This window comes from Tympanuchus pallidicinctus, unplaced genomic scaffold, assembly GCF_026119805.1.
Source record: "Tympanuchus pallidicinctus isolate F22 unplaced genomic scaffold, pur_lepc_1.0 scaffold17, whole genome shotgun sequence".
NCBI lineage: Eukaryota > Metazoa > Chordata > Aves > Galliformes > Phasianidae > Tympanuchus > Tympanuchus pallidicinctus.
The window spans coordinates 18,316,967-18,341,523 of NW_026294690.1; the positions used below are offsets into that span (position 1 = coordinate 18,316,967).

The following is a 24,557-nucleotide window of genomic DNA, read 5'->3' on the forward strand; positions in this document are numbered from 1 at the left end:
CTCGGTCCGTACAGATCTCGGCGCCGCTGTGCGTAAGGCGGAAAAGCACGGGGAAGGCACCAACCAGGGCCGCAGGACCCACCAGCCTCCCTGGCAGCCCACAGCAGCCAGCAGGCTGAAGGGTGGCAAGGCCCCGGTGCTGCTCCGCCGCCGCCGCCGCCAGGGGGCGCGCTGCAGAAGCGGCCACATTCCGAGGTTCCGCCCCGTGAGCCGCCGCGACGCGGCAGGAAGCGCCGCGCTCCGCCCGTGCGCTGCCACGACTGCCCCGGCCGCCGCCCCGTCCCCTCCGCCCTGAGTGACGTCGCAGCGCGCCTATGAGCGAAGGCCGCCCGCGCTTCGTCCAACGGGCTGCGGGCGGGGCGGGCTCCTCCCCGCCGAGTTCGCTGTTTCTCTTCCGCCGTCAAAGGAGACGCGGCGCGGGCGGGCGGCCCGTCGGAACTATGCGCGCGGCGCGCGGGCGACCATGCAATGGCGCTCGCTGGTGCTGGGGCTGCTGCTGCTGAGGCTGGGGCTGCACGCGCTGCTGGCGCTGCTCCCCGCGCTGGCGCCCGGCCTCTGCCTGCGCCTCCGCCTCCCGTTCCCCTTCCCGCCGCGTTCCGCCGCCCTCGGCCATCCCGGCGCCGCTCGGCCGCCTCCCGGCGGGGGCTCCTCGCACTGGGGTTCGCTGCGGGGCGGCGGCGGCGCGGCGGGGCGCGATGAGTACGAGAGGCGTTACAGCGCCGCGTTCACCCCGCAGCTGCGGGCACGGCTGCGCGACGCCGCCCGCGGCATGTTCGCCTTCGGCTACGACAGCTACATGCAGCACGCCTTCCCCAGCGACGAGCTCGACCCCCTGCACTGCTGCGGCCGCGGGCCCGACCGCGACGACCCGTGAGTGGGGCTGGGGGGGGCCGGGCCGGGCTCCGCGAGGGGGGGGCTCCGGGTCGGTTCGGCCTCTGCCGCTGCGAGCGGCGTCTCCGCGTTCCTGGAGCAGCCCGGGAGCGCCGCTCTCTGTCTGCGCGGCCCGTGCCGACGCCCGCCCTTCTGCGGGGCTCCGTCCCGCTGTCCGACCCGAGCCTTTCATGGCACTCGACGTCGGGCCGTCGCCTCTCACCCCGAAGCGCCTCGCCTGACTTCGCGTCGCGTGGCAGCGCCCTGGAGCTCTGCTGGCCGTGCTGCCTGACGCCTGACTCTTGTTTTATGCAGCTCAAATCTGAACATCAACGATGTCTTAGGAAACTACTCGCTAACGCTGATAGATGCACTGGATACCCTAGCGGTGAGTTGCCAGAACACTTGGGTTTTATTCCCACGTTCATGTCTGGGCAGAACACACGTTGCCCCAAAGAAGTGTTAATTAGCAAGGAGGAAGGTCCTGCTGTCACGGATGAGAGCAGTAACGGGCCGGCAGGGAACAAAGGTGTACAACAGCATCTCTGATATCTTCTCCAGCCTTCGGTATCTCCTAACCCTTAGCTAACCTTCACAGACTTTAATCTGTCCTTCAGAGACTTTAATTGCTTCTATAACTGCACTTCTACTGTATGATAGAACTTCAGAATTACTGCAGAGCCCGCTTGAGCTAAATTGAATCAAAAGCTTAGGAAGGAAGTTCAGAAGGTTAGCTGGAAGGACCAAACTGAATTTTGCAAATTAATTGAAAGGTATGCTAATGTAACTGAGATACAATGCCAAAGAGCATTCATGTTGCTAGTTAAAATCTGAAGGCAGTGACTTAACAGGATGTGGTCATGACTTTCTGAAGGGTTGAAGTCAGGTGGATGAGAAGCTCTGAGAGGCATGAGAAACTCCAGATGCCCTTGGAAATATGGACGTCTGGTCTGTTCTGCTCAGCTGTCAGCAGTGGAAATGAGGCTAGGAAAGTGGGAGTCTGTCACTGTTTGTTTGCTGGTTAGTTCCCAGGTGAGGGAAACTGAGAATCAGAACTAGTACAGAGTTTCTTTTAGAATGCTTATGGAACTGCAGGTGTTGTTTGCAGTGCATTTGAATTGAGGTGGGATTATGGTTGTGAATGACTACTGTTAGGTAGTACTTTAGAACAGATTTTTGCAGGGAAGAGGTGAAGGATAAAAGGGGGGTGTAGCAGTGCATCAGTTTGTTTGATGACCTCTTGAAGGTGGTCTTGCTAAGTCCTTGAACAATTCTCATAGGGTCCTTTACTCTGAGACTGAACTGTGACCACATTAGAAGAAAAAAAAAGGCCAAACCCAAAGCAACCCCCACTGTCCAACAGCAATAACTTGTTGTTTTAAATGCACTTTTAAATGTCTTGTAATGGGCAGTGCCTGGGAAGTCTATTAGCAGGAGCTGGAAGGGCTCTGTTCAGGATCTGCATAATGCAGCTGTTGGTCTAAAATGTGTGCTTGCCTTTTCTTCATTTTCCATCTTCTTTTGAAGCAGTGATCATGCATAATAATAATAATGCTTTTTATTCATATAAAAGGTAATGGGAAATTCCTCCGAATTCCAGAAGGCTGTGAAGTTGGTGATTGACACAGTTTCATTTGACAAAGACTCAACAGTCCAGGTTTTTGAGGCAACCATCAGGTATGTAGCTCTAAAACAGAACCAGGCTTAAAGGCTTGCTGTGCATATGCTACAGATTCAAAACAAAATTGCTGGTAAGGATTTCTTTGGTAGCCTTTAGTACGTAATTGTTCCTTGGCTAAGTTTTTTTTCTAAGCATGCCATGAAAGTGTTGCATCTCTCCATGTTTGATATTATTTAGTGAGTCACGTGTGCTGTGGTGCAATGGTAGTTTCAGCTGTCTTTGGCTTTCAGCCTGCTACTTTCTGTCGTTCATCTTGCAGCAGGCTCAGCTCTATGCACCACAAACAGGCCGGCTGATGAGCTTGCGTGGTTTGATCACCCTCCATGGATCTTCTGTTTGCTTTCAGTTTTGTTTCGTATGAAAAACAGAACTTGCCTGCCTTAGAGATGGGTTTAAAATGGCATCTGACATTGAATGGTTTCATTCTTTGAACTGCGGCCTTAATCTGTTTATTTAATTGCTGCTTAACTTCACTAGGATTTTGGGGGGGGAATATTAGGTTTGGATATCAAACTTAATGTCATTTGCAGCAGTAAAAAAAAACACAAACGTGGGGAATGTGATCTGTGCTTAGACTTGGTAGGGTAGAATGTGCTCCTGGGTGAGGTGAATTTTGCAGAACAAGATTGTGAGATTTCTGCAGATGACAAAAGCAGCGTGACTTCTGGATGTTCTCACTAACAAACAGTGGTGGAAAAAGATCTCTTTCTGTAGTGTCTGTAAGGAGCAGAAAGCAGTGCTGCTGTAAAACGTGCTGCTGGTGAGGGTTTAGCTGGAAAACTAGGTTCAGATTAGACTTAAAACCTGGAACTCATTTCCTTTTCCAATAGGGTTTTGGGCAGCCTGCTTTCTGCCCACATAATAATTACAGATGCCAAACAGCCTTTTGGTGACATGACCATTAAGGATTATGACAACGAACTGCTGCACATGGCTCACGACCTCGCAGTGAGACTGCTGCCAGCATTTGAGAACACCAAAACTGGGATTCCGTATCCTCGGGTAAGTGAGCACGTCAACAAAGAGTGGAGGGAGTTTAGAAGCAGCAGCTCTCCTGTCCTGCAGCTGAAGTTCTGTGCCCAGTTCGTGCAGCTGAGCTTTCTAGCCTGCACTGAGTTGCACTAAAATGGGGCGTGTGGAGGAACTGCAGTAAGCTGTGGTGAAATGAGTGGTATAAAAGTTGTTCCTCTTGCCTACTAAACGTTTTCTTCAGGCTGTTTCCTTGCTCTGTGTACATTGCTGCCTGTGGGTCAATAGTCATTTGTTTCCATGCTGTTTGGCTGGGACGTGCCCTGCCCTGTGCTTTCCACAGTAGCAAACAGTGCTGTCAATGAGAAGGTTGATGAGAAGTACAGCAAAGGCAAATGGTCTGGGAAAATAGCTGTGCTGGAGACTTGGTACTGAAATAATCGTGGTGACCAAAGAAAATCAGGCTGAAATAATTGCTGTATTGGGCTTGGATTTTGTCACTGTCTGGAGTGCTGCTCCGTGAGGACTCCAGGATGCTACAGCATATCTGAATGCAGCACCTTCTGCTTTTAAACTCTCAACACATAAGAAAGAAGACACAAGTTCTAGAAGAAGAGTTCTCAGCTATGAAACGAATCCTTGCCTTACTGGTGTGAATTGCTGGGTTCAGCAGCAGTGCTTTTCTTCCAGACATGTCAGGTGTTAGGAGCAGGAGTTCTGCTCAGAGTGTGGGGAAGGCAGCTGATGGTGGTGTAACCTCCCTTCAGCATTTGTGCCATAGGGAAGTTGAGGAGCGTTGAAACTCTTGACTTGAGGAGTGCTGAAGTAGGGGAAGGAGTGCTTGCATCACTCCTGGGAGAACCTGAACGCTTAGCAGGAGTGATGAAAGAGTGGCTTGAAATTTTGGAGAGGTTAGCAAGTGTAAGAATGACAAAAAGGAGGATTTCCCACCGTAAGGGTGATATTATAAAGCTGGAAGGTGAATTTCAGGAATTTCCCAGGCTGGATGTGGCTCTGGGCTGCCTGGTCTGGTGGTTGGTGCCCCTGCACACAGCAGGGGGGTTGGAACTAGATGATCACTGTGGTCCCATTCAACCCAGGCCATCCTATGATTCTGTGAGTTATTTGGCCAAGCAGAGATGTGCTGGTTCTGGTGCACTGCAAAAATCAATCAAGAAAGGCCTTACAATAAATGCAAGGCTGCAGGTCAGGGCACAGCTTCGTGAGGTGCAGCCTGCCTGGTTGCTGTTAGCACTTCCTCTGCTTTGCAGGTCAACCTGAAGAAGGGAGTTCCTCCAAACAGCAATAATGAAACTTGCACTGCAGGAGCCGGTTCCTTGTTGGTGGAGTTTGGCATTCTGAGCAGGCTGCTTGGTGATTCCACGTTTGAATGGGTGGCCAGGAGAGCTGTCAAAGCACTCTGGAGTCTCAGGAGTAACAACACTGGACTGCTAGGTAATCTCTGAGGTGGAGCTGTATTGTCTGGCTGTATTAGAATGCTGTCACTCCACAGGTTTCGTTTGTGTATCTGTAGCTGTTAAGTCATGCTCTCCTTGTGCTTTCTATTGGCTTAATAGCACTTCACAATTTCATTAGAAAAATGGATTGTGAGAGTCCTTAGGGCATGGGTTTCCAAAGACAAAATTTTCATGAATCTGAGAAATGAACCAGGAGGTCTGCATTTCTCTTCCTGTTAATATGGTTGAGGTTGGTACTTAAAACAAGAGCAGGTGTATTCCAGCTCCTGGGATGAATGCACTGTAGCTGTTTATTCCTCCTAAGGCTTTTTGGAAGTTTTGTATTCTGAAGTTCCTGTCTGATTGTTTTTTTTCTCTGATGCACTTAATGTTAGACTAAAGCTTTTGTCTGTTCTATCAGGAAATGTTGTGAATATTCAAACTGGCCATTGGGTTGGAAAGCAGAGTGGCTTGGGAGCAGGATCAGATTCGTTTTATGAATACCTCCTGAAGTCCTACATCCTCTTTGGAGAGAAGGAAGACTTAGAGATGTTCATTGATGCTTATCAGAACATTCAGAACCACTTAAGAAGGGGGTATGTTACATCATATGAGTTTCATATCTCTAAAAATGTATATATTCTAGTAAGATATGATGGCTTATATAATGTTTGGTCCCCCTCTAGAAAATTTCTGTTCTCTTCTTCAAAGAAGAAAACCTTATTTTTGTGGTAGTCACTGTGGAAAGAAAGCTATGGTCTGTATGGCACTGTTGGTGCAAAGAAGCTGAGCTGGTTACCATCCAATTCAGTAAACCCTAGGCTGAGAGAAGGCTGCAGAACTGTGAAGGCAGTGTATTAAATTAGCTAATGTAGTACTTCTTAAGGCCTGGTGTTACCTGCTGTGCTTCTCAGTAGGGATTCTGCTGACGTAGCTGAAGGATATGATGCACATAAATACATTTTCTGAGATCTGGATGGACTTGTCTGTGCTTTTCATGATGTCTTTGAGCCCAGCTCTGACAAACTGCAGCTTGTTCTCTTTGCTGTTGGCAGTGCTGAGAGTTGAACATGCATTGTGTTCTCATAAAGCAGTGAGCATTTACACGTGCTTATGGTTCCTTGGCAGTCGAGAAGCTTGCAATGAAGGTGAAGGTGACCCGCCTTTGTATGTGAATGTAAACATGTTCACTGGACAGCTGATGAACACGTGGATTGACTCTTTGCAAGCCTTTTTTCCTGGACTACAGGTAAAGCAAACTTTATTTCTGTTAAAGACTGCGTGATGCAGTGGGCAGGTTCTCAGAGAGGCTCATTCTGATCCTAGCCTGTCAGTGAGGCAGAGCATCTCCTGAGATGAGCTTTAACCTGCGGCTTTGAACTGGCTGCTTGGTAAGAGAGAGCTCTGGGACAGCTCAGCCTCTGTGCTGGAATAACATTGCTTCAGTGCAGCGTTACGGTGTTGGAAGGCTTGCCCTCTTCATGTGAGCTTTGAGATGCTTTGTAACTTGCTCATGTAACCTCAGTGTTTGTATGTGTGAGAGAGCAGTGTTTCACTGTATGACGTGTTCTTGTACACAGCGAGCAGTTTGCTGGCCTTCAGTATTAAGCATGCATGCTTATGGCTGTTGTCATACCTAGGTGTTGATAGGAGACGTAGAAGATGCTATTTGTCTCCATGCTTTTTATTATGCCATATGGAAGCGATATGGAGCTCTCCCAGAAAGATACAACTGGCAGTTGCAAGCACCGGATGTTCCCTTTTATCCACTGAGGCCAGAGCTGGTGGAATCCACCTATCTTCTTTACCAGGTACTTCATTACTCCCAGCTTACAGCTCGTGTGTTGGCAGAGATGACATTCTTCAGTCGCTTTTTCCCCCCTGCAGTCCCTGTTGTGTACTGAGCCACTAGAACTTCGTGGTTCTGTATCTGCACTTCTTACAGAGAGGTCTCTGTTTCAGTGGTTGATTGTTATGTTATGAAGTTGCTATGTTGCTTGCTTTGAAAGCAGCCTTTTTAATACATAAAGCGAAAGCAGACTAAACGCCCTGTTCAAGAATAGCTGGCAGATTTTTACACAGAAGAGACCTTGTGACTCCTTAATAGAAATCACTGAAGTAAATGTAATTGCTTTCTCTGCTGTGTTGTCCAGGCATGGTCTCTGGCAGCAGATGCAGTAAACTGAAATGGCTTTCTGGCTGTAGGAAAGCTGTCAGAGCTTGACTGCAGAGTTCTACTGCATTCTTGCACAGAGTAATCTAAGTCATGTTCCTATAAAGATAAGGATAGTGTAACACGTGAGAATCTGATACTGCTGTGCCTTTAAGTGCTGCTTTTACAAGATTTCCAAAATTCTGACTCTGCCTGTGTTTTTCTTCCTTGTTTAGGCCACAAAGAACCCATTTTACCTTCATGTGGGAATGGATATTCTACAGAGCCTGGAAAAATACACAAAAGCGAAGTCAGTCTTCAGTGTTGTTTGCCTTCTCTCACTGCTATATACATATCTGTTTTGTGTAAATGCTCTATAGAATCCAATCTGCTAAATGTAGGTAAACCAGAAAACCCGATTCTCCATGAAAACCACAAGTGATTATTTATGTATTGAACAATTATATTTCTCATTTGAAAATGAAGGTTATTGTCCAGTGACAAATTTATATGCCTTCAGAATTTTACAGCTACTCTTCAAAATCTGTTACTGATGATCGGTTGGCAAAAACTGGTAACATCATTATTTTCCTAAGGCTCCTGCAAGAGTAATTCTCACCTCATGGGCCTGTGTTGTTTAACTAACTGGTAACATGGCCTGCAAGCTAGGCTGCTGCACATCAGCTTTCTTTTCCAGCCAGCAGCAGGGAATCCTGCACATCTGTTATGCATATCTGAACTTCTTGAAGGGCATAAGGGCAGGATGATGGATCTTTGTTTAGCTGTGGGTGTTTGCCTTGCTTTCATAGCTGTAATGTCATATAAAACTGTAGTGTTCTGAAGTTAAATGGGATTTGGATGCTGTGTAGGGGTGTGGCTGAAAGAATGGTAAGTGTACTGTGTGATGGCTTGCAGCTTCATCCAGAAAAGTAGTAGGTAGCTCAGCAGCAAACCTTTTCTTGAGAGCAGGCTTCCAGAACTGTCTCTCTCATGTGGGGAAATGACCTGTTTATGCAGGGTAATTGGAGAGCACCTTGCTTCTTTGGAAGGTGCTGTTAATAAGTCTGCACAGTGGAACAGTCAGCCACAGTGCCAGTCCCATCAGGATAGCAGAAATGTCAGTACTTCATGAGAAGAGACTTGTTTCATTTCAACCTACCCCTACTGCATTGGAACGGTCTGAAGTTGAGAGGTACTTAGGGAGGGGTTCTAAGCCCAAACTAAACTTAAATCTTGCAGGTGTGGCTATGCTACCTTACACCATGTGGTGGAGAAGACAAAAGAAGATCGAATGGAGAGCTTTTTTCTCAGTGAAACATGTAAATATTTGTACCTGGTATGTATGCAGTCATTTCTGTTACTCTCGCAAGTTTTGTGCACAAACACACCGAGAAGGCTGAAACTGTTAGAAACTGTGCTGGGCTCTGGGGAACCAGAGGTATTTAAGTGGCAGTGTGCAGCTCCTTTCTTTGACCCCACTCTAATCCTGGAGGTTTGAGCAGCTGCCTGGGCTCACTGTGCTGAAATGAAACAGCTGGCAGCTCTTTCAGGGTTGGAAGCTGCAAGGAAGGGGAGTAAGACTGAAGGTGGCTGCAGCTCAGCTGAGTTGCTGCTTGTGGCCTTTTTAGATGAATAGAAGCAGCCCTTCAATTACTCTCTATCAGGCTTTGGCAGTCATAGGAGAAAGCATTTGAGGCAGTGTGGTTTAAGCTACTGTTCTCAATGTCCTTTACTATAAAAAAAGTGTGATTGAATAGCAGCAGTGGAATGCCAACTAAAAATGTCTGCATACAGCATAGAAAAGTGAGGGCAATTGAAGTCGTACGAGAAGTTTTGCTCTCTTCACTCCTGAAATATTAAAACTGTTTCTTCTCGTTTGCCCTGACAGTAGTTAGGCACTAAGAAGCACACTTTTCATGTGATCCTTCGGATGCGTGACTGTGTGATCTGATGCACGTGACTGTTGTGACTGTGCTTTTTAACTTCTTAATGGGGGAACTTGAAAAACGTGCACGCTTAATTTACTTAATTCAGCTCCGTCTCTCTCTTCTGTAGTTATTTGATGAAGACAATCCAGTGCATAAGTCTGGAAATAAATATATGTTTACTACTGAGGGACATATTGTGTCTGTGGATGAACGTTTTCGGAACTCGCTGTGGCAGGATATCCTCCCTGGGGAAGAGGACAGCACAGAAAAAGTTAAACCTAACGAATTAAAGGCCGTCAACTTCAGCTCTAATGTAAGGTTCCTGTGGTGTTACTGGAGGGTTGTGTGCTGGGCTGGACTGGGCAGCTGAAGAATAGCTTGGGGGTGGCACTGCAGGGTTCTGCTTTGTTTCCTATGTAAGCTCTAAATAGCCAAGCAGCTCCTTTGTTAAAACAAACCCTTGAGCGTGGAAATGAACAGGTTAGGTAATGTGAGAGGGGTGATGCTGAAGGTGAATCCTGTCCTCTTTTGACTATTTTGTAGTAAGTAGTTTCTTCGTTGTTCATTTTGATATTTTTCCCTTCCACTTTTCCTTGCCCTTGAAGTTTTCCTTTGTTGCTGTGATGGAGAGGGAAAAGAGCAGAGGGTGTGAGGTAAATAAAGGTGATTTCTCTTGAACAGCAATTGACTGAGTACAGAAGTATGGGTCCATTGCCCATCAACAACCAAAACAGTTATGTTTTTAATTCACATGTTCTTAAGTCTCTCCTGGTAGCTTCTAGCGTGGTTCCTTCTCCCTCCCTCCCCTGTCCTCTAGAAAAGGAGCATTTTGTCTTAAAAAAAACCAACAGCACAAAACATTCACAGTTGTCATAGTGAAGGAAATATTGATTGAATAACAAGCTGCAGCAGTTTGGCTTGTATTTGCAAACTTGCAGCTTGCTCTGGAGAAATGCTGTTTGCTGACGTTTGTGCTGCATGTTTGTAAAGGAAGGGGGAGAGAGCACTGAGAGTGCTGCTGGTTACAACTTCCTGTACTGGGAAGGAGGCTGTGGTCATCAATGCTGAAATGACTGCTATCCAAAGAGGATATGAATGGGAGTGACCGTTGGCAGGTTTTATTCTTAAAAATATTCTCATTTTGTTACCAGTGTAACAGAGTTCCGGATGAGAGGAGATATTTGCTGCCATTGAAGAGCAACTACATGAGACAGATCGATCGGATGGTGGGCTTGATCTGAATGGTTCTTCAGAGTAACTTCTGTCGTGTGTCAGGAAGAGCATGGGATTTGGCTCTGGGCATTCCTCTTCAGCTACACAGCTGTGTGTGCTGCCAGTGGGTGTCCCTGTGCTTGTTAGTTTTCGATGATGGATATGAAGGGAGATTTAATTCCCTTACGAGTTCAGTCTTCTGAACTATGGAAGCTCCATGTGCCACCCAAATAGAGATCTCCTGTTTTAAGACTTCCAATGAAAAATGTTGAAAATGAAGGTTGGATATACTTCAAAAGAGGAAAAAGGAAAAAAAAATTGGCATGTGCCACTTAGCTACCTCTTTGTAGCTGCATTACAGATTTCCCTTTGGAAAAGGGAGGGTCAGGTATTTAATTTGAAATGATTGTGGGGTTGGGGAAGGAATGGGAAAGTGCAATTTCTAACACCACGTTTAATTATCGGGTTATTCTGACCAGCAATACACAATCTGAAGTACTTCTCAGGTAGGGACCCACTGGCAGTGGGTTTTGGCTAAAACAAATACGCTTTGTGTTGAACAGTATCTTGAAATCTCTTGATCACATAAGAAGCTGTCAGAATAAGTCATGAGATCCCTCATGTGCACGGTTGAATAGAGCTGTGCAGTCACAAGGGCTGTAGCTACAGAAACCAGTAATAACACAAATTTGGTGCCTTCTTTTGTAAGGGAGTGCGGGGTGGGGTAGGGAGGGGGGGCAAAACTTCAAAGCCACTCAGCTGTAGCAGCTAACCTCCAGTCACAGTGCCTGCCATGTGCCTGGTGCCTCTTCCAGAGAGATGCTGAGAACTGCTATGAGTCTGTGCAGAACAAAGTGTTTCACATTCCTTACAGCATTAATATGTTAGTGCCTTATGTTTTCCTCAGCGGCAGGAGAAACTGAGCTTACCTGGGAGGAGGGATGGAGTATCAACAGCTAGTTGAAACAGGCAGTTGGTCCCAAAGTAATTTAAAAAGTATTTGACGTCTGAGACAACTTTGAAAGAACTTTTTAAACAGCGCAGCTGCTGTTCCCAACCCAAAGAATGCTTCTGGGTTTATTTTCTGTCATTGTAATGGGAAAAGGGGCCATCTCTGCATCATCCCAAGGCAGGAGTCAGTGGGAGGTGGGAGCTCATCCTTCTGTCACGAGGCAGTTTGGTACGTGCCATCACAACTGCATCGTGCCTGCAGGAGCTGGCAGTGCTGACCACCATGCTGGAGTGCACTGCAGGCTGTGCCTTTGCATTCCAGTGAGAAAACTGCTGGTGCTTCGTCCCACCATCTTCAATTGCAGCTCAGGTGCATTGGAGGAATAGCAGTGTGAATTTTCAGGAGGAAGGCAGCTGAATTCTGGGGGATGAGAGCAAGCTGGGGCCCAACAACTTCATCCAGTGACAACTTTTTCCAGTGGCTCCTCATTGCTTGCATGCTTTTTAGATGCTGCTGCTGACTGCAGTTGAAGCAGTGGAAGGTTACTGTTGGGTTCACTGTTTTTAAATTAAGGCTTAAAATAAGGGCAAACTTAATCTGCTGTATTTTCACCTTTTTATGATAACGTCTGTTTTCGTAAGCCATATATTGCAACTCAAAACATTTCTAATAAATATGAAGTTAGTGCTTTTAAGAGGTTATTGCTTGAATCTTTCAGTGTGCAGATGCATCTCAGGGACCTCACTGTAGAATCTTTTATTCCGTGGTAGCTGGATCTTGTATTCAGGCAAAAAATACATATATTCCTGTCTTCCTGGTTTTAATGAATGTGTTTTAATAGGGGTTTTGGAGGTAGAGGGAAATGTGTTAAGATTTCCCAAAGCTCTGCAATAGAATCAGTTGCCTTTGCTATCTTAGGCAGCTGGCAATTCCAGCTCCTTCAGAATTGGCTTTGCAAACAGTGTCTGCCCAGTTGCCTAAATCAAAGCAGAGCACAAATTCAGTGTTAATATCCAAACGTGTTGGGAATGGTTCTCCTTAACCAGCAAGCATTGACTTTGTGAACATCTACAGAAGTGTGGGAGGATGAATAAAGGGAGTGCAGGGCAGAGACAGCAGAAATGCCTGGGGTTTCTGAAATACTGCAGGGCCAGACCTGGTTGTGCTCAGTAACGTGGAAGCAAAGCACAGCGTTCTGGAACTTTCCACTTCAAATTGCTGTAGCAGATGCCAACGCTGACGTTGCCCTGGGTGTGCTGTGGATGTTTCTGGTGCTGGTTTCCCCCCAGCTGGCGGTGGAGCTCTCTGAATGTCGTTACGCATCGTTGCCTCTGTGTTCCGTGCCTTCCGAAAAGCCTGAGCCCTGCTCAGGGTTCCAGCTGAGTGTGATGCACCCAAGTCTGTTCCAGTTTTCCCCAGGGAAGCGCAGGGCTGTAATGAAGTTGCACGGCATCCTGCCACCTTGCTTCTCACTTCTCATGTGTGCCAGGAACAGTGAAAGTCGATGTGCAGAGGGAGCAGAGCAGGCAGGTAAGGCAGCCTTTCAGCCCGTGGTGACTTGGGCCATTAGTCGCAGTGCCAGCTCTTAGCTGGGCAGCTTCTCATTAGAAACAGTGCTGGAATTTGTGTTGCCGAGGTGTCTGTCATCCCACAGGAGCATCCCTGCCTCCTGGGAGGCTGGTTCTGGTACGTGGTGGAAGGTCTGTGTTCTTCAAAGTGCTGACTTTTCTCTTTTGGAATACAGAAGTGTTCTGAGATACTTTGCTCTGCAATGGCAGGGCACATGCTATGCACTAATGTGGGTATTTTTAAAATCAGTGGTAAGTGAAATTGGTAACACTGCTGGAATAACTTGCTGAAACGTTTTGTATTTCTTGGTATAATGTGCAATATGATTTTTTTCTAATTAAAGATACAGTGTATGCTTAATTGTTGTTTTCCAACAGAGTATTTAATTGGGGATGAGGAACTTTTAAGAGGACCAAATGAGCTTTTGTGAAATGTGCAAAGTTTTCAAAACTGAGCTTCAATTTTAAAGTTTTGCATTAAAAATGATGTATTTGACCACTTCTAGCTGTGTTTTTCTGTAGTTCATCTTAAAGCTTACGTGTCATCTCCCAAAGATAGGGAAAGATGCATTGGAGTGCGTGTACCTCATCATTGCTGTTCACCCAACAGGAGAACTTCAGGAGGTGAAGGTGGGCTGGGGGAAGCAGTGATGGAGGGAAACAGGGCTGGGGTCTGGTCAAGCAGGTTTGGGGCTCTTGGTGAAATTCTCTGTGGTTTGACCTGCCTGAAGAGCTCCAGATGTCAGTAAAGTAATGAAGTCCCAAATCAGCGCTCTGGTTCTGTTGTAGGTCCCTGGGGAGTCTTGTGTGTGTGGGGAGCGTGGATCTCCACCTGTGTGCCACAGAGTGGGCAAGGGTTCAGGTTTCATGAACCAGCCACAAAGTGTCCCTGCCCAAAGCACTGCTGTTACAGCGAGCAGCACAGCACTGTGCTCAGACAAGCACTCTGCTGGCTGGTTTTGGGAGGAAGGGAGAGCCTGCCTAACCCAGAGCTCAGCAGTTCTTTTTTGCCAAGGAGAACTCAGTTCTGTCTGTGCCTCAGACCTTTTTAGCTCAGGAACACATAATTGAGGTGTGCAAGAAATAGCGTTTATTTTCCCTGCGGGAGATTAAAGGCACTTTGCAGCCACATCCTCGCAGTAACACACAGGCAGTTAATGGCTTGCTGAAGCGGTTGCTGGCTGCTGGAGGCTTTTTTTGCCAGCTCCATCTGCCTTGGTTACTGGACAAGGTATTTATATGCACTGCATTTTCATCTAGTGGAGATTGAGGGCTGCGTCTGTACTGCATGAAGACTGGAAGTAACAACAAAGCAGCTCCTTCTCCTTCCACCACCCTGGTCTCCCTGGCTATTGCCTGGAGGGGCAGCCTGTGCTGAGTGCAGTGATTTGCTGTGGGGTGAAGGAAGGCAGCGAGGTGGCACTGAGCTGATCCCTGTGAGCAGGTAATGGGTTGTGGCTGAGCACTGCATGCTGCTGCCTGCCAACACCTTTCTGTTGGCCCGTGGAGAACCCAGTGCAGGTTCTGGATGCTCTGCTGCCCTTCCCTGTGGTTGCCCATTTACAGGTGGGGTCACTGCCCCAAGCAGCTATTGGCTGTGTTGACCATGCTCCTTGTCATCTCTTCCCCCTCATCTGCTGTGGGAAAGTTGAAGGGTCACTGTGTTACAGCTCTGGAATGAGGATGCTTTGACTGGAGCTTCTCTTAGGTCTGCATTGCCATTGTCTGTGTTCTGGCAGGTTTGTATATGAGAGTGTATGATAGGGCATCTAAAGCTTGAAAGTGTGTATGGCAGCTCTGGGCATTTTATAGGGTAAAATACATCAAGCAAACCCGGTGTGACAGCTAAAAGGAGGTGACTTGTGAGGTGTGGAGGGAGTGCTGAAGGATTTGAGTTCCAGCGTCCTTAGGCTGCTGTAGATCTGATCTGCTTCCACAAGAGACCACTCTTGTGCCACTGTTTGGAACTGTGGCTGTTCTGCAGCAAAACAAAAGTGATGTCTTCTGGGTGCAGCGTTTGAAAGCGCAGCTGCCTCGTTTTGGTGAGCGCTGCTCCTCCTTTAGGTGGAGCTGCAAAGCGTTAAGGAGAAATGGGCACGAAAAGCAAAACCGTGTTCTGCTGTGAGATGGTCCCAGCAGCGCTGTGTGACAAATCGCCTCCTCCAGTTCATGGAGGTGTTTTCCTTTCTCCTTGCTTAAAACTTCTTTTTTTTTTTTTTTTTTTCCTTTTATTTTCCTTTGAGTTTGGGAGGTCTGAGAGGTCTTTTCCAGCCTTCATGATTCCATTATTCGCCCGTGGCTCCCTTCACCCAAGCAGCCTTCGGCCCCACACTGAGACACGTGGGCAGAGCGAGGAGGGCTCTGTGCTAAGAGGAGGGAGGAGATGCATTCAGAACTCCAGAAATGAAAACGCAGATAAATAATGTCTTATTCACAACTTGAAAACGTAGCTTTTCATTTCTGCTGACAAAAAATGAGAGGTTTTTGAGGGTTACAGTACCTGGAGTTGTATTGCGACTGATACAGCTCAAATGATCCCAACTTCTTGAACCAAGAAAGGGATTTTGTCACCAGCGCTGCTCTGAGACAACCTGACAGCGCTGTCTGTGAGCACACGGTGGCCCAAGCACGGTGAGCTGTGGTTTCGGGGCTGCCCAGGGCTGTGCTGGGTCCTGGCAGCTCAGCATTGGGTGCACCTCTGCCTGTTGGCTGTGGCTGTTAGCAGACAGGTGGAGGTTTCTGCAGGGCCAGGCTGTCAGAGTGTGTTGGAAAACCAGAAGGATTTGGGGTGCTCCATGGGACATCGCTGCCCCTTCGTGCGCACCTCGGTCTGCACTGCTTCTGTGCTGATAACAGAAACGCTGGAGGCTCTAGGGCACAAACCCAGTGCTGGTTCTTGTATCCAGAGCTGGAGTGCTACGGTGGGGTCAAGATGGACCCACATTGCAGCCATCACCCCTCCTGCCCCCAGGGCTGCGCTGCTGTGCAGAGCAGGGCCGAGCAGCCCGTCCTGTCCTTGCCATGGTCTGTAGCTTAGCACTGGGAAGCATTCAGCAATGAGGAATGTTTCAGTTGGGTGATTAATTAGTATTGCTGTTAACGTGAGATGCGGCTCCATTAGATTAATGTATCTTATTGGTCAGGCTTTAATTAATTAGGTAATAAAACCGACCCCGAAAAAAAAAAAACCTGAACAGCAGTTAATGAAACCCATGGATCTACTTATTAAGAATTAAAACCTTTCTCCATTTAATATTTTTCTGCATTATTAAGCTCTGCCTGGTTTCTTTGTATGGTACATCCCATTAGTAATGAGAGTCTTATTTCTGAATTACTTTGGGTGAGTCAAGAAATCTAGTATTATCTAATTAGGGACAACTCTTTCTGCATAAAAAATACACGAGCAGCAAAATCTACTTGTTCCAAGCACTTCGTACTACTATTAAAATACCCCATCTGAGGTGCTGTCTGCTGATTTGCATGGAACAGAAGGAGCAAAGCCTGGGCAGCCCCAGCCTGCACTGCACAGAGCTGCTCTGACAAGGAGCAGGCATTGGACAGGCTGCCCTTTTCCAACCAGAGCAACTGAATGGTTCTATGAAGACACTGTAAAGAATGCATTCAGTCTGAATACATTGAGCCCATCCCCATATCTGCTGGTGTGGGATCACTTTGGCCCTATGGGCAGTTGGCTCCAGGAGCCTTCCGACGGATCTGTGCTGAGTGCAGTGGTGCTGCCTCGTGTTGGGCAGAGATGCGACAAAGCAAAGCTTTGCTTTGTTTTCCAGCTGATTGCCTTATCCTGTTTCCCAAGGCCAGGGATTTCACCAGGATTTGCTGTGATGAAAGTGTGGCAGATTCACTGCAGGAGCAATTTTCGAGGCTTTAACACTGAAAGAATCCAGAGGATCTATTTTCATGTGTTTATCTCTCTCGTGTCAAAATGTTGATGGATGCAGCTTGTGTGTGCTGAGGACTGTCGGATGTGAGCTGTGTCCCCAGGGGGGAAGGGGCCACATGCTGTAGGGCTGTGGTTGGGTTTGTGCCACAGTGTGACCTCAGGGCTTGCAGTGCGCTCCAGGCAGGCACAAGGAATTGGTGGTGCCCCGAAATGGAGATTTCCTATTGCAGAAGCTTGAAGTGCTGGTGTACGAGGAGCTGTGAGGGAGCAGCGGGCTGCAGCACCTGGATGTGATGGGGCGTCCTCATGTGCTCCGTGCTGTGCTCAGACCTGGAGGCAGAAGAGCAAAGCCTGGCCCTGGGGACGTGGTTCTGCTGCATGGAAAGGCGCTGCGTGCAAACAGACGAGAATCGCCTTTGGAGTAAATACTCAACAGCGATTTCAGTTTCAATCTGTTCATGTGAAATCCTTCTTAAACAGGGCAGAAAGCTGTAATCCTTCGCAGTGCCATTCTCTGGCTGCTGCTGAGTCGATGCTGTGCTGTTGTTTCTGCATTCCCAGCAGCGAGGCTTTGGGTCGGATCCTGTTTTCCTTGGCTGTGAGCAGCCCTAACCCACTTCTGCTTTATATCTTCCCAGCCATTGCAGCAGCGAGCTTGCCGCTATAATTACAACGTGTAATTTATCTTTTGGTTCTCGGATACTTCAGCGTAATTTCCTGGAGGGATAACTTGATGATAATGGATGCACGGTTATGAAAGTTGTGCTGCCTTGTAATAACAGTCCAAATGAAAGGTAAATGAAACAAAAGCACATCAGTGCATGTTACGTTGCAACAGAGAGGTTTTCCCTGTGCTATGGCTGCTGTGGGGAGCAGAGCCTCCAGAGCCAACCTGCTCACCACATTATAGTGCAGGACTGGGGCTGCTGTGGGAGCTGCCCGGGGTGTTGGTGGGACTGAGACCATTTTTGTCTGCAAGCCAGCAATCGATGGGGCTGCTCTGACCCCTGATTCCTGCAGTGAGAGCAAATCCTGGTTTATATTCATTGTTTGGTAAAACTCAACACAAACATACTTAGCTTACAGCGAGCCCTAATTGGTGGCTGTAATGAGCCCGGGGTTATGACAGCCTTGGAGAGTGATAACTGCTCGAGAAAAGAGAAGAAGGAGATGGAGAGAAGGAGGAGAGAAGGGTGGAAGGGATTACTGTGCTTTAGGAGAGGCAGGAAGGCAGTGACCTCCATGGTGCCTGATGCTGCGGCCGGGCTGCGTCCACGAGGGAGTGTGATGATTCACATGGAGGGTGCAATGCCTGCTGTATCACCTGGCCTTTGTTCGGTTTCATGATCATCTGCAAACATCACCATGTTTATCAGCTCTTCTGTGCTGTGTGCAGGGAGGTAAGACCTGCTCCTCCCAGTGGTGTAGGCGGCAGTGATGCCCATCTCTGTCGGGTGCTTTTGGTGCATGCATGAACTGCAAGGCACTGCTGCAGGCTGCTCTGCACCCGCAGTCCTGCTCGCTGCTTTGGCTGGGTTAGAACGGGTGGGGATGGGAGGTGCAGGAATCTTTGTTGAGAAATAATGAATGTGGAGAAAGCTGAGGAGGTACAAAAAGATTCTCAAGCTATAATTAGGCCAGGTAATGGAAACACAGGCTTCTTGAGCTGCCTCCTTGGGGTTACATTAATATGAAGCATTTAATCATTAGGGAGAAGAAATTAGTTCACCTAGATTGATCTCTGGGCTGAACTGGAGAGTGTGACAGGATAATCATGCCATAAACTTCCACAGAATAACAATTCCCTGAGCTGTGCTGGGGATGCCCACCCTTCACCACCCACACCATGGTGCTGCCCATCCGCCCCGGCCCTGGGGGGCTGATGTCCATGGGTCCCACATTCGTGGTTTTGGAGGAAAGGCGTGCTTTGCTTCCCAATATTGAATTTCCACACATTATAAGGAATTGCAGTGCAGTTTTCAGATCTGTGCGCAGATGGGTTAAAACTGTTGGGATTTATCTGAAGGGTGGTAAAACCAAAACAGGGATTGGAGAAAACGGTAGCACTTTGTTACCATGCAATAAGGATCAGGGGAATGTTCTCAGCAGCTGAACCTCGGACTTCTTTGCAGGTGGTCAGGACCTTCCCTGCTTGCCTTTCTGCTGGGGCTTTGATCCACATCTCCTCAAAACTCTTTCAGGTCTGCAGGTGAAAGTGTTCTGCGTAATTCTACGGCTTCACCTCTGCTTGTTCTTACCTGTGCTGCAGAGGTGCGTTGCTGAGCTCTGCTTTCCCTCCCTGAAGTCAGTCTGAGCATGGCAAGAGTTGGGTGCACCATTTGTCTCTCACCGGCTTTGGCTTTGAATTGATACACAGGTTTTGCAAACTTCTGGTCATTACTGTTCAGTATCAGGAAAAAGAAAAAAAAAGAGAAAATAGCTTTGTTTTATGAAAAATGGAAGTAGGAGAATCACAGAACCACAGAATCATTTGAGTTGGAGAAGACATCCAAGATCTCCAAGCCCAGCTCAACCCACCCCACCTGCACCACAACCAGTGCCCACATCCTTCAGTGCCACATCTTTGTGCTCCTCAACACCTCCAGGGCTGGGGATTCCTCAGCTCTTTGAGCAGCCCTTGCCAGCCCCAGGCCTGAGAATACCTGAGGCTGAAGTTTCCTTCACATCCTTCCAGTGAAGATCTCCAAGGTGTTGCTGTGGATTCTATGGTGATGTTTCCAGTGTGGTGTTCCAGAACTGGGGAGATGTGGCACTGAGGATGTGGCTTTTGGGCACGGTGGGGGTGGGTTGGCGTTGGACTCGGGGATCTGAGAGGTCTTCTCAAACCTTAATGATTCAGTGAGTGGGCATGGCATGATGAGTTCATGGTTGGACTCAGTGATCTTAGAGGTCTTTCCCGACCTTAATGATTCTATGACACTTTGTTCTGGCATGCTGTGTGCAGCAGGGCTGGGTGCAGGGGTCAGGCTTCAGCCATTGCAGGCGTTTGGGGGCTGTGCCCATACCAAGGAGTGCATAGCAGAGCTTTCTGCAGGATGCAGTCAGCCCGCAGCTGGCTATTGTCCAGCAGCTCAGAACAATGGCAGTGTTAGCAGTAAACAGTTTTAATTTATACAAGTGACATTTAACATGCAAATCAGACCTTAAGATAATTGCTGGAAATAAGGAAGCCTTCACTGGTTTAGGGAGACTTTCCAGTTTCTATGGAAATGGTTTATCAGTCAGAGAGATCAATGGAAGAGGTTATGACTTCAAAGAATTGGCTGGAGCTGCTGTTTAGCATGAACACATGGGGACAGGAGATGTGTGCTAGGAATAAAGTATTCAAATCCATTGAAAAAGAAATGTTTTCTCTTCTGAAGAGGTTCTTTCCTCCTTATGGCAGGGTAATGTGGGCAGGGACCAGCCTTGCAGAGACCTCATCCTCTTCGCCCAGTTTGGAACGCTTTCCTTCACTCCTTTAACCCACCAATCTCTTGTGCTCTGATTTTGCCTTCCCCTCCTGAAGCTGGACTTGTGTGCGTATCAAATACCTTTTGACTGGAGAAAATGCATAGAAACACAGTTCTGGCCTGAAAAGCACCCCTTGTGTAACATATCATAGAGTCACCAAGGATGGAAAAGACCTCTAAGATCACCCAGTCCGACCGCCCATCCATCTCCAATGTTTCCCACTGACCCACGTCCCTCAGTACAACATTTAAACGTTTCTCAAACACCTCCAGGGACGGTGACTCCACCACCTTTCAGTTTCCTGCCTGTTTGACCTGTCCCTGCTGTATTGGTGCCCTGAGGACTGGTGGGTGAGGTTACTTAGAGCCACGGACCTGGCGTGCTGTGAGCAGGATGTTGCTAGCACAGCATTTGCTTCAAATTTAGCTTTTAATTCTTTGTTCTCTCAAACCTAAACCAAAAACACAGCAGCGTGTCGGTATGTCTCCTTTATCTGTAATTCAGTTGAAATTCTTTTTCATATTCAGGTTAATAGCTCGCAGTTGCACTTCATGTTATGGCTTTTATTAAATGATCAGTTGTTTTTGCAGGTTAGACAATCAGCAAGCTATTTGTAATAAAACCCCACTTGATAGCTGTTACCAGCTATGGCAAATGACTGCTGTTTGCATTTGCTTGTGCTTATAAAATTTGTCGATCCTCAGCTGTTTGCAGGTGAGGATGCTCCTGGGCTGCCTGAGGGGCAGTGCTGGGCAATCCTGTTTCACCTTGAGGCAGTAGAGGCAGTTTGGGGTGAAGCCAAGTTGGTGATACAATCTGTAATGAGGGGGGAGCTTCAGCAGAAAATAATTTATTCCCCTTCTCCTTAATGACTTGCTGCTGTTGAGGTGCAGCTGGGACAGCATGTGTGAATGATCAGCAGGTCCAGAGCTGCCTGGGACCCCTGCGATGGTAGGTCTGAGTGCTGCTGGGGAAGGGGAGCTGTGATGCTGGGATGGCACTGCTGGAACAGAAGGAGGGTCGGTCTGCTCCGTGTGGACCTGGACCTGGTGGGGTTTGGGTGGTAACCTGTAAGTTCCTTCGTTATTTTTTAATTTCAAGTATAGGAACATCGTGGAAGGATCAGGACAATTTGAGCAGCAAGATCTGGTGAGTTTTGAGAACGTAACCTGTGTTCTGGGCAGACATGGCCTCGCTTAGCTGGAGGCCATGCTTCATCTGCAATTCTGCATGATAGCTCTGGATTTTCACCATCGCTTGGAAAGAGGGCACCTGCCAGAAGTTGGGGCACAGCTTTCTGGCAATGGAGGGAGGCAGCGGTGCTCAGGGAATGTCCCACCACCCTGAACACCCCCTGAACAGTGTGATGCACTCCTTAGAACCTTGCATGTAAGTTATCAGCTCCTCGTGAAGCTCTTTCTGTCCCTCGCTGGGTAACCCCTCATCCCTTTGCTGGGTGGCCCCGTGCCATCCCCTCCCCTGTAGCTCTATGGCTGAGCACCGTGTCCCCTCCCAGCAATGTGGATGACTTGAGGCAGATCAGCAAAGAAGGGCATTTTTTGTTTCTAAGCAAGAATGAGCGGCTTTAGGTGTCACTCTCAAAGCAGGTAACTTTCCAGTCCGAGATCAGTGATCGGTGCCAGCGCAGCATCCTTCCCCAAGCACATCTCACTGTGTGGTTATTTTCCTACTGGAGCAGGGCTGGAATAGGCTCACTGCTGGGGAGGGAACAGCCTCCAGGCTCCATGGCTGTTCCAGGAGCTGCCCCTGAGGTGGCTCACAGCTCGTCCCAGGGCTCGGGGCGCGTGCATAATTGAATTCATCACAAGTAGGGGAACAATTACCTCTCTTGTCTTGGGCTGATCTCCAGGTCATCTGAGCACTCTCTCCCTCTTGATCTCATTATGAATTTAAAATATGCAATAAATTGGCTCTTAATTCTATAGAAAAGGTCAAGCTTGCTTTCTGCTGGAGGCAGGGGTGTGTTTGATGGGAAAATCTCAAGGACGAGGGAAACATTTGTTAAGGAAGGCATCGAGTGCCAGCACAGCTCACCAGGCAGGCTGGGCAGAGCTGCTGTGTGTACAGGGTCCCCATGGGCAAAACCCTGCCTGCAGTGCAGGGGGAGTATGGGGCCTGAATTTCTTCCCTTGGGTATTTTGGTCAGCTTGGCTTGAGAGAGGTTTTCTTAAGGTTAGCAGAATCCTTGGCAAGGGGAGGAGGATGAATGACACGAAGTCGAGCTACGTTGGTTTACCTTTGTTATCACAGAATCATAGGATCATGAAGGTTGGAACAGACCTGCAGGATCCCTACCCACCCCCCCCCCACCAGTGACTGTGTGCCTCAGTGCCACATCTCTACATTCTGGGAACACCCCCAGGGATGGTGGCCCCCCACCTCTGAGTAGCTGTGCCAGCACCCGACTGCTCTTTGGAGAGGAAATTATTCCTAATATCCAAGTTCTGGTTTATGCAGGTTTTGTTCATTTTTATGTAAGGATTGTGATGCATTTGTACTACTATATACTTCTTACAAGTATTTATAGCTTGTCTACACTTCCTATATGCATTTATACCTTTATGTAGAGGCTCTGGGCTTTCTTCTTTTGTACTCCTCAAGGAATGCTGTGTTACCTGCTGGCACTGCAGCAAAGCTCTGGGTTTAACCAAGCAAGCTGCCTGGTGCCCTTCCTGCTGCCACACACAAACCATTTGATAAAGAGCAGCCCATCGAAATGCATCCTGCTGCACGGCGGGTTTACTCCTGCAAATGGAATTAGTTCAATAATAAACCCCACTGATCAAGGTTTTAATATAAACATAGAAACCCTTTGAAGTGTAAAAGGTGCTGCTAAAATGCAGCGTTTGTGTAAGTTGGGTAAACTTCAATTTAAATGAAAGAAGATGAGAATTTTATCTTCTTTTGGTTATTGTATTCACTTATTTTTTTTCTTTTTTTCCCTCTCTCTCTCTTTTTTTAATGCTTTCCAGAAGGCAAAAGCTAAATTGAAACTGGACTGACTGCTGTATTCTCTATTCAAACATTTTAATATACATTGCCTGGCAGTGCAAAGGACAGATAATTAGGTAGGCCTATCTTTTCTGTGGGATGGATGATTCGGGCAGTGTTCCACCAGGCGCTGTGCAAGCAGAGCTGTGAGCATCCCTCCCCCCACACAGGGCTCCCATGTCCTGCTGTGGCCCAGGGCAGTGGCTGGGAGCAGACAGCCTTAAATTCCCCACCTTAGGGTCACAAACTGATGCAGCTGTGTTCTGGTTTTCAGTGTAGATCCCATTCTCAATGCCCGTGCCTGAACTCTTTTGCTACAGAGCTGGAACCTTGTGTGCCCTGCTAGACACTAATTAAAACTACCCGTGTAGCAATTTGCCTGTGTGTTGTTGATGGACGCCTATTAGTAAAGTGCTCATCTGCTTTATTAACATTAATGAGTGATGGTAGACTTTGTAAAAAGGGCAAAAAAGGTCGTGCTTAAATCATCACATTATCAGGCTTAATTATCAGATTTAATTTGCTGTTTGCCTGCCTCACAGATGTTTGGGAAAACAGATTTCGTACTTCATATATCATGCATCGGTGGTATTGCTCTTTCTGTTGTGGTAATACAGTCATTAGAGCTGGCCAAGGATGATGGCAGTGTTGTTGCTGGTGACTTGTTTTCAGTGCCTTGCCAGTTGAACCATCAGAGGAGCCCACTGCTATCCTCTCCCAGCTGTATGTCCTGTCCATGTCTGCCTCCACTGAGTCAGAAATAATAATGATAAAAAAAAATAATGGACTTCTGCAGCACAGGGAGTGCTGCTCGTGGTTTCTGTGGCATTGGATGTGTCCTCTGGGGTCTTCTGCCATGGCACAGAGAACGCTGTGGGGCCCTGGCCCTTGTGCTCCTACTCATTACAGTGTTCAAGAGGTGTCTGGATGAGGAGCTACGAGGTATGGGTCAGTAGCTTGTGGTAGTAATGGTGATGGGAGGATGGTTGGACTAGATGATCCTGTTGGTCCTTTCCAACCTTGTGATTCTATGACTGTTGGAAGAGAAAAAGTGGCAATAGAACTGCAGAGAGCTCTGGGGCTCAGGGAGGATGTGGGAGCTCATCTGGAGGAGTGCTGGAAAGGAAGGCTCCTTCTACAGCTGCTCTGGGAGCCTCAGGGCGGTTAGCAAGTTGATGGCGAGAGTGAGGAGAAGGCTTTGGGATACGGAGCAGCCACGTGTTGGGGTGATTTCTGCAGCCAGCAGATTGACAGTGCGGTGATGTGGAGCAGGATTCCCCTGGGAACTCACAGGTCCTCCTGGCTTTGTGTGATTCACTCCCTGCTGCTCTGAGATTTGGTTCATCTGCGGGAAACCTCCAGTTAACCATGGCTGCGTGCT

At 47.9% G+C, this 24,557-nt stretch overlaps 1 protein-coding gene across 2 annotated transcripts; it reads left to right on the plus strand.

The window, feature by feature from the left end:
• Positions 1-412: 412 nt before the first annotated feature.
• EDEM1 (ER degradation enhancing alpha-mannosidase like protein 1) lies at positions 413-13,294 on the plus strand. Of its 2 annotated transcripts, XM_052678731.1 has the most exons (12): positions 420-870; positions 1,186-1,258; positions 2,444-2,547; positions 3,382-3,553; positions 4,792-4,975; positions 5,399-5,573; positions 6,106-6,226; positions 6,618-6,788; positions 7,366-7,439; positions 8,369-8,465; positions 9,185-9,370; positions 10,209-13,294. In XM_052678731.1, exons 1-12 carry the CDS (start codon positions 464-466, stop codon positions 10,296-10,298), a joined length of 1,854 nt encoding a protein of 617 aa, XP_052534691.1. In that variant the 5' UTR covers positions 420-463; the 3' UTR covers positions 10,299-13,294. The 2 variants fall into 2 exon arrangements, with proteins under 2 accessions (XP_052534692.1, XP_052534691.1); XM_052678732.1 differs by lacking the exons at positions 9,185-9,370; positions 10,209-13,294 and having other exon boundaries at positions 413-870; positions 7,366-7,526.
• Positions 13,295-24,557: the final 11,263 nt, after the last annotated feature.

Bases quoted from the DNA above. Each gene is read 5' to 3' on its own strand.
- EDEM1 (XM_052678731.1), top strand. From the start codon at position 464: ATGCAATGGCGCTCGCTGGTGCTGGGGCTGCTGCTGCTGAGGCTGGGG. The intron at 4,976-5,398 runs GTAATCTCTGAG...CTGTTCTATCAG, and splicing joins TAACAACACTGGACTGCTAG to GAAATGTTGTGAATATTCAA. The intron at 9,371-10,208 runs GTAAGGTTCCTG...TTTTGTTACCAG, and splicing joins CCGTCAACTTCAGCTCTAAT to TGTAACAGAGTTCCGGATGA.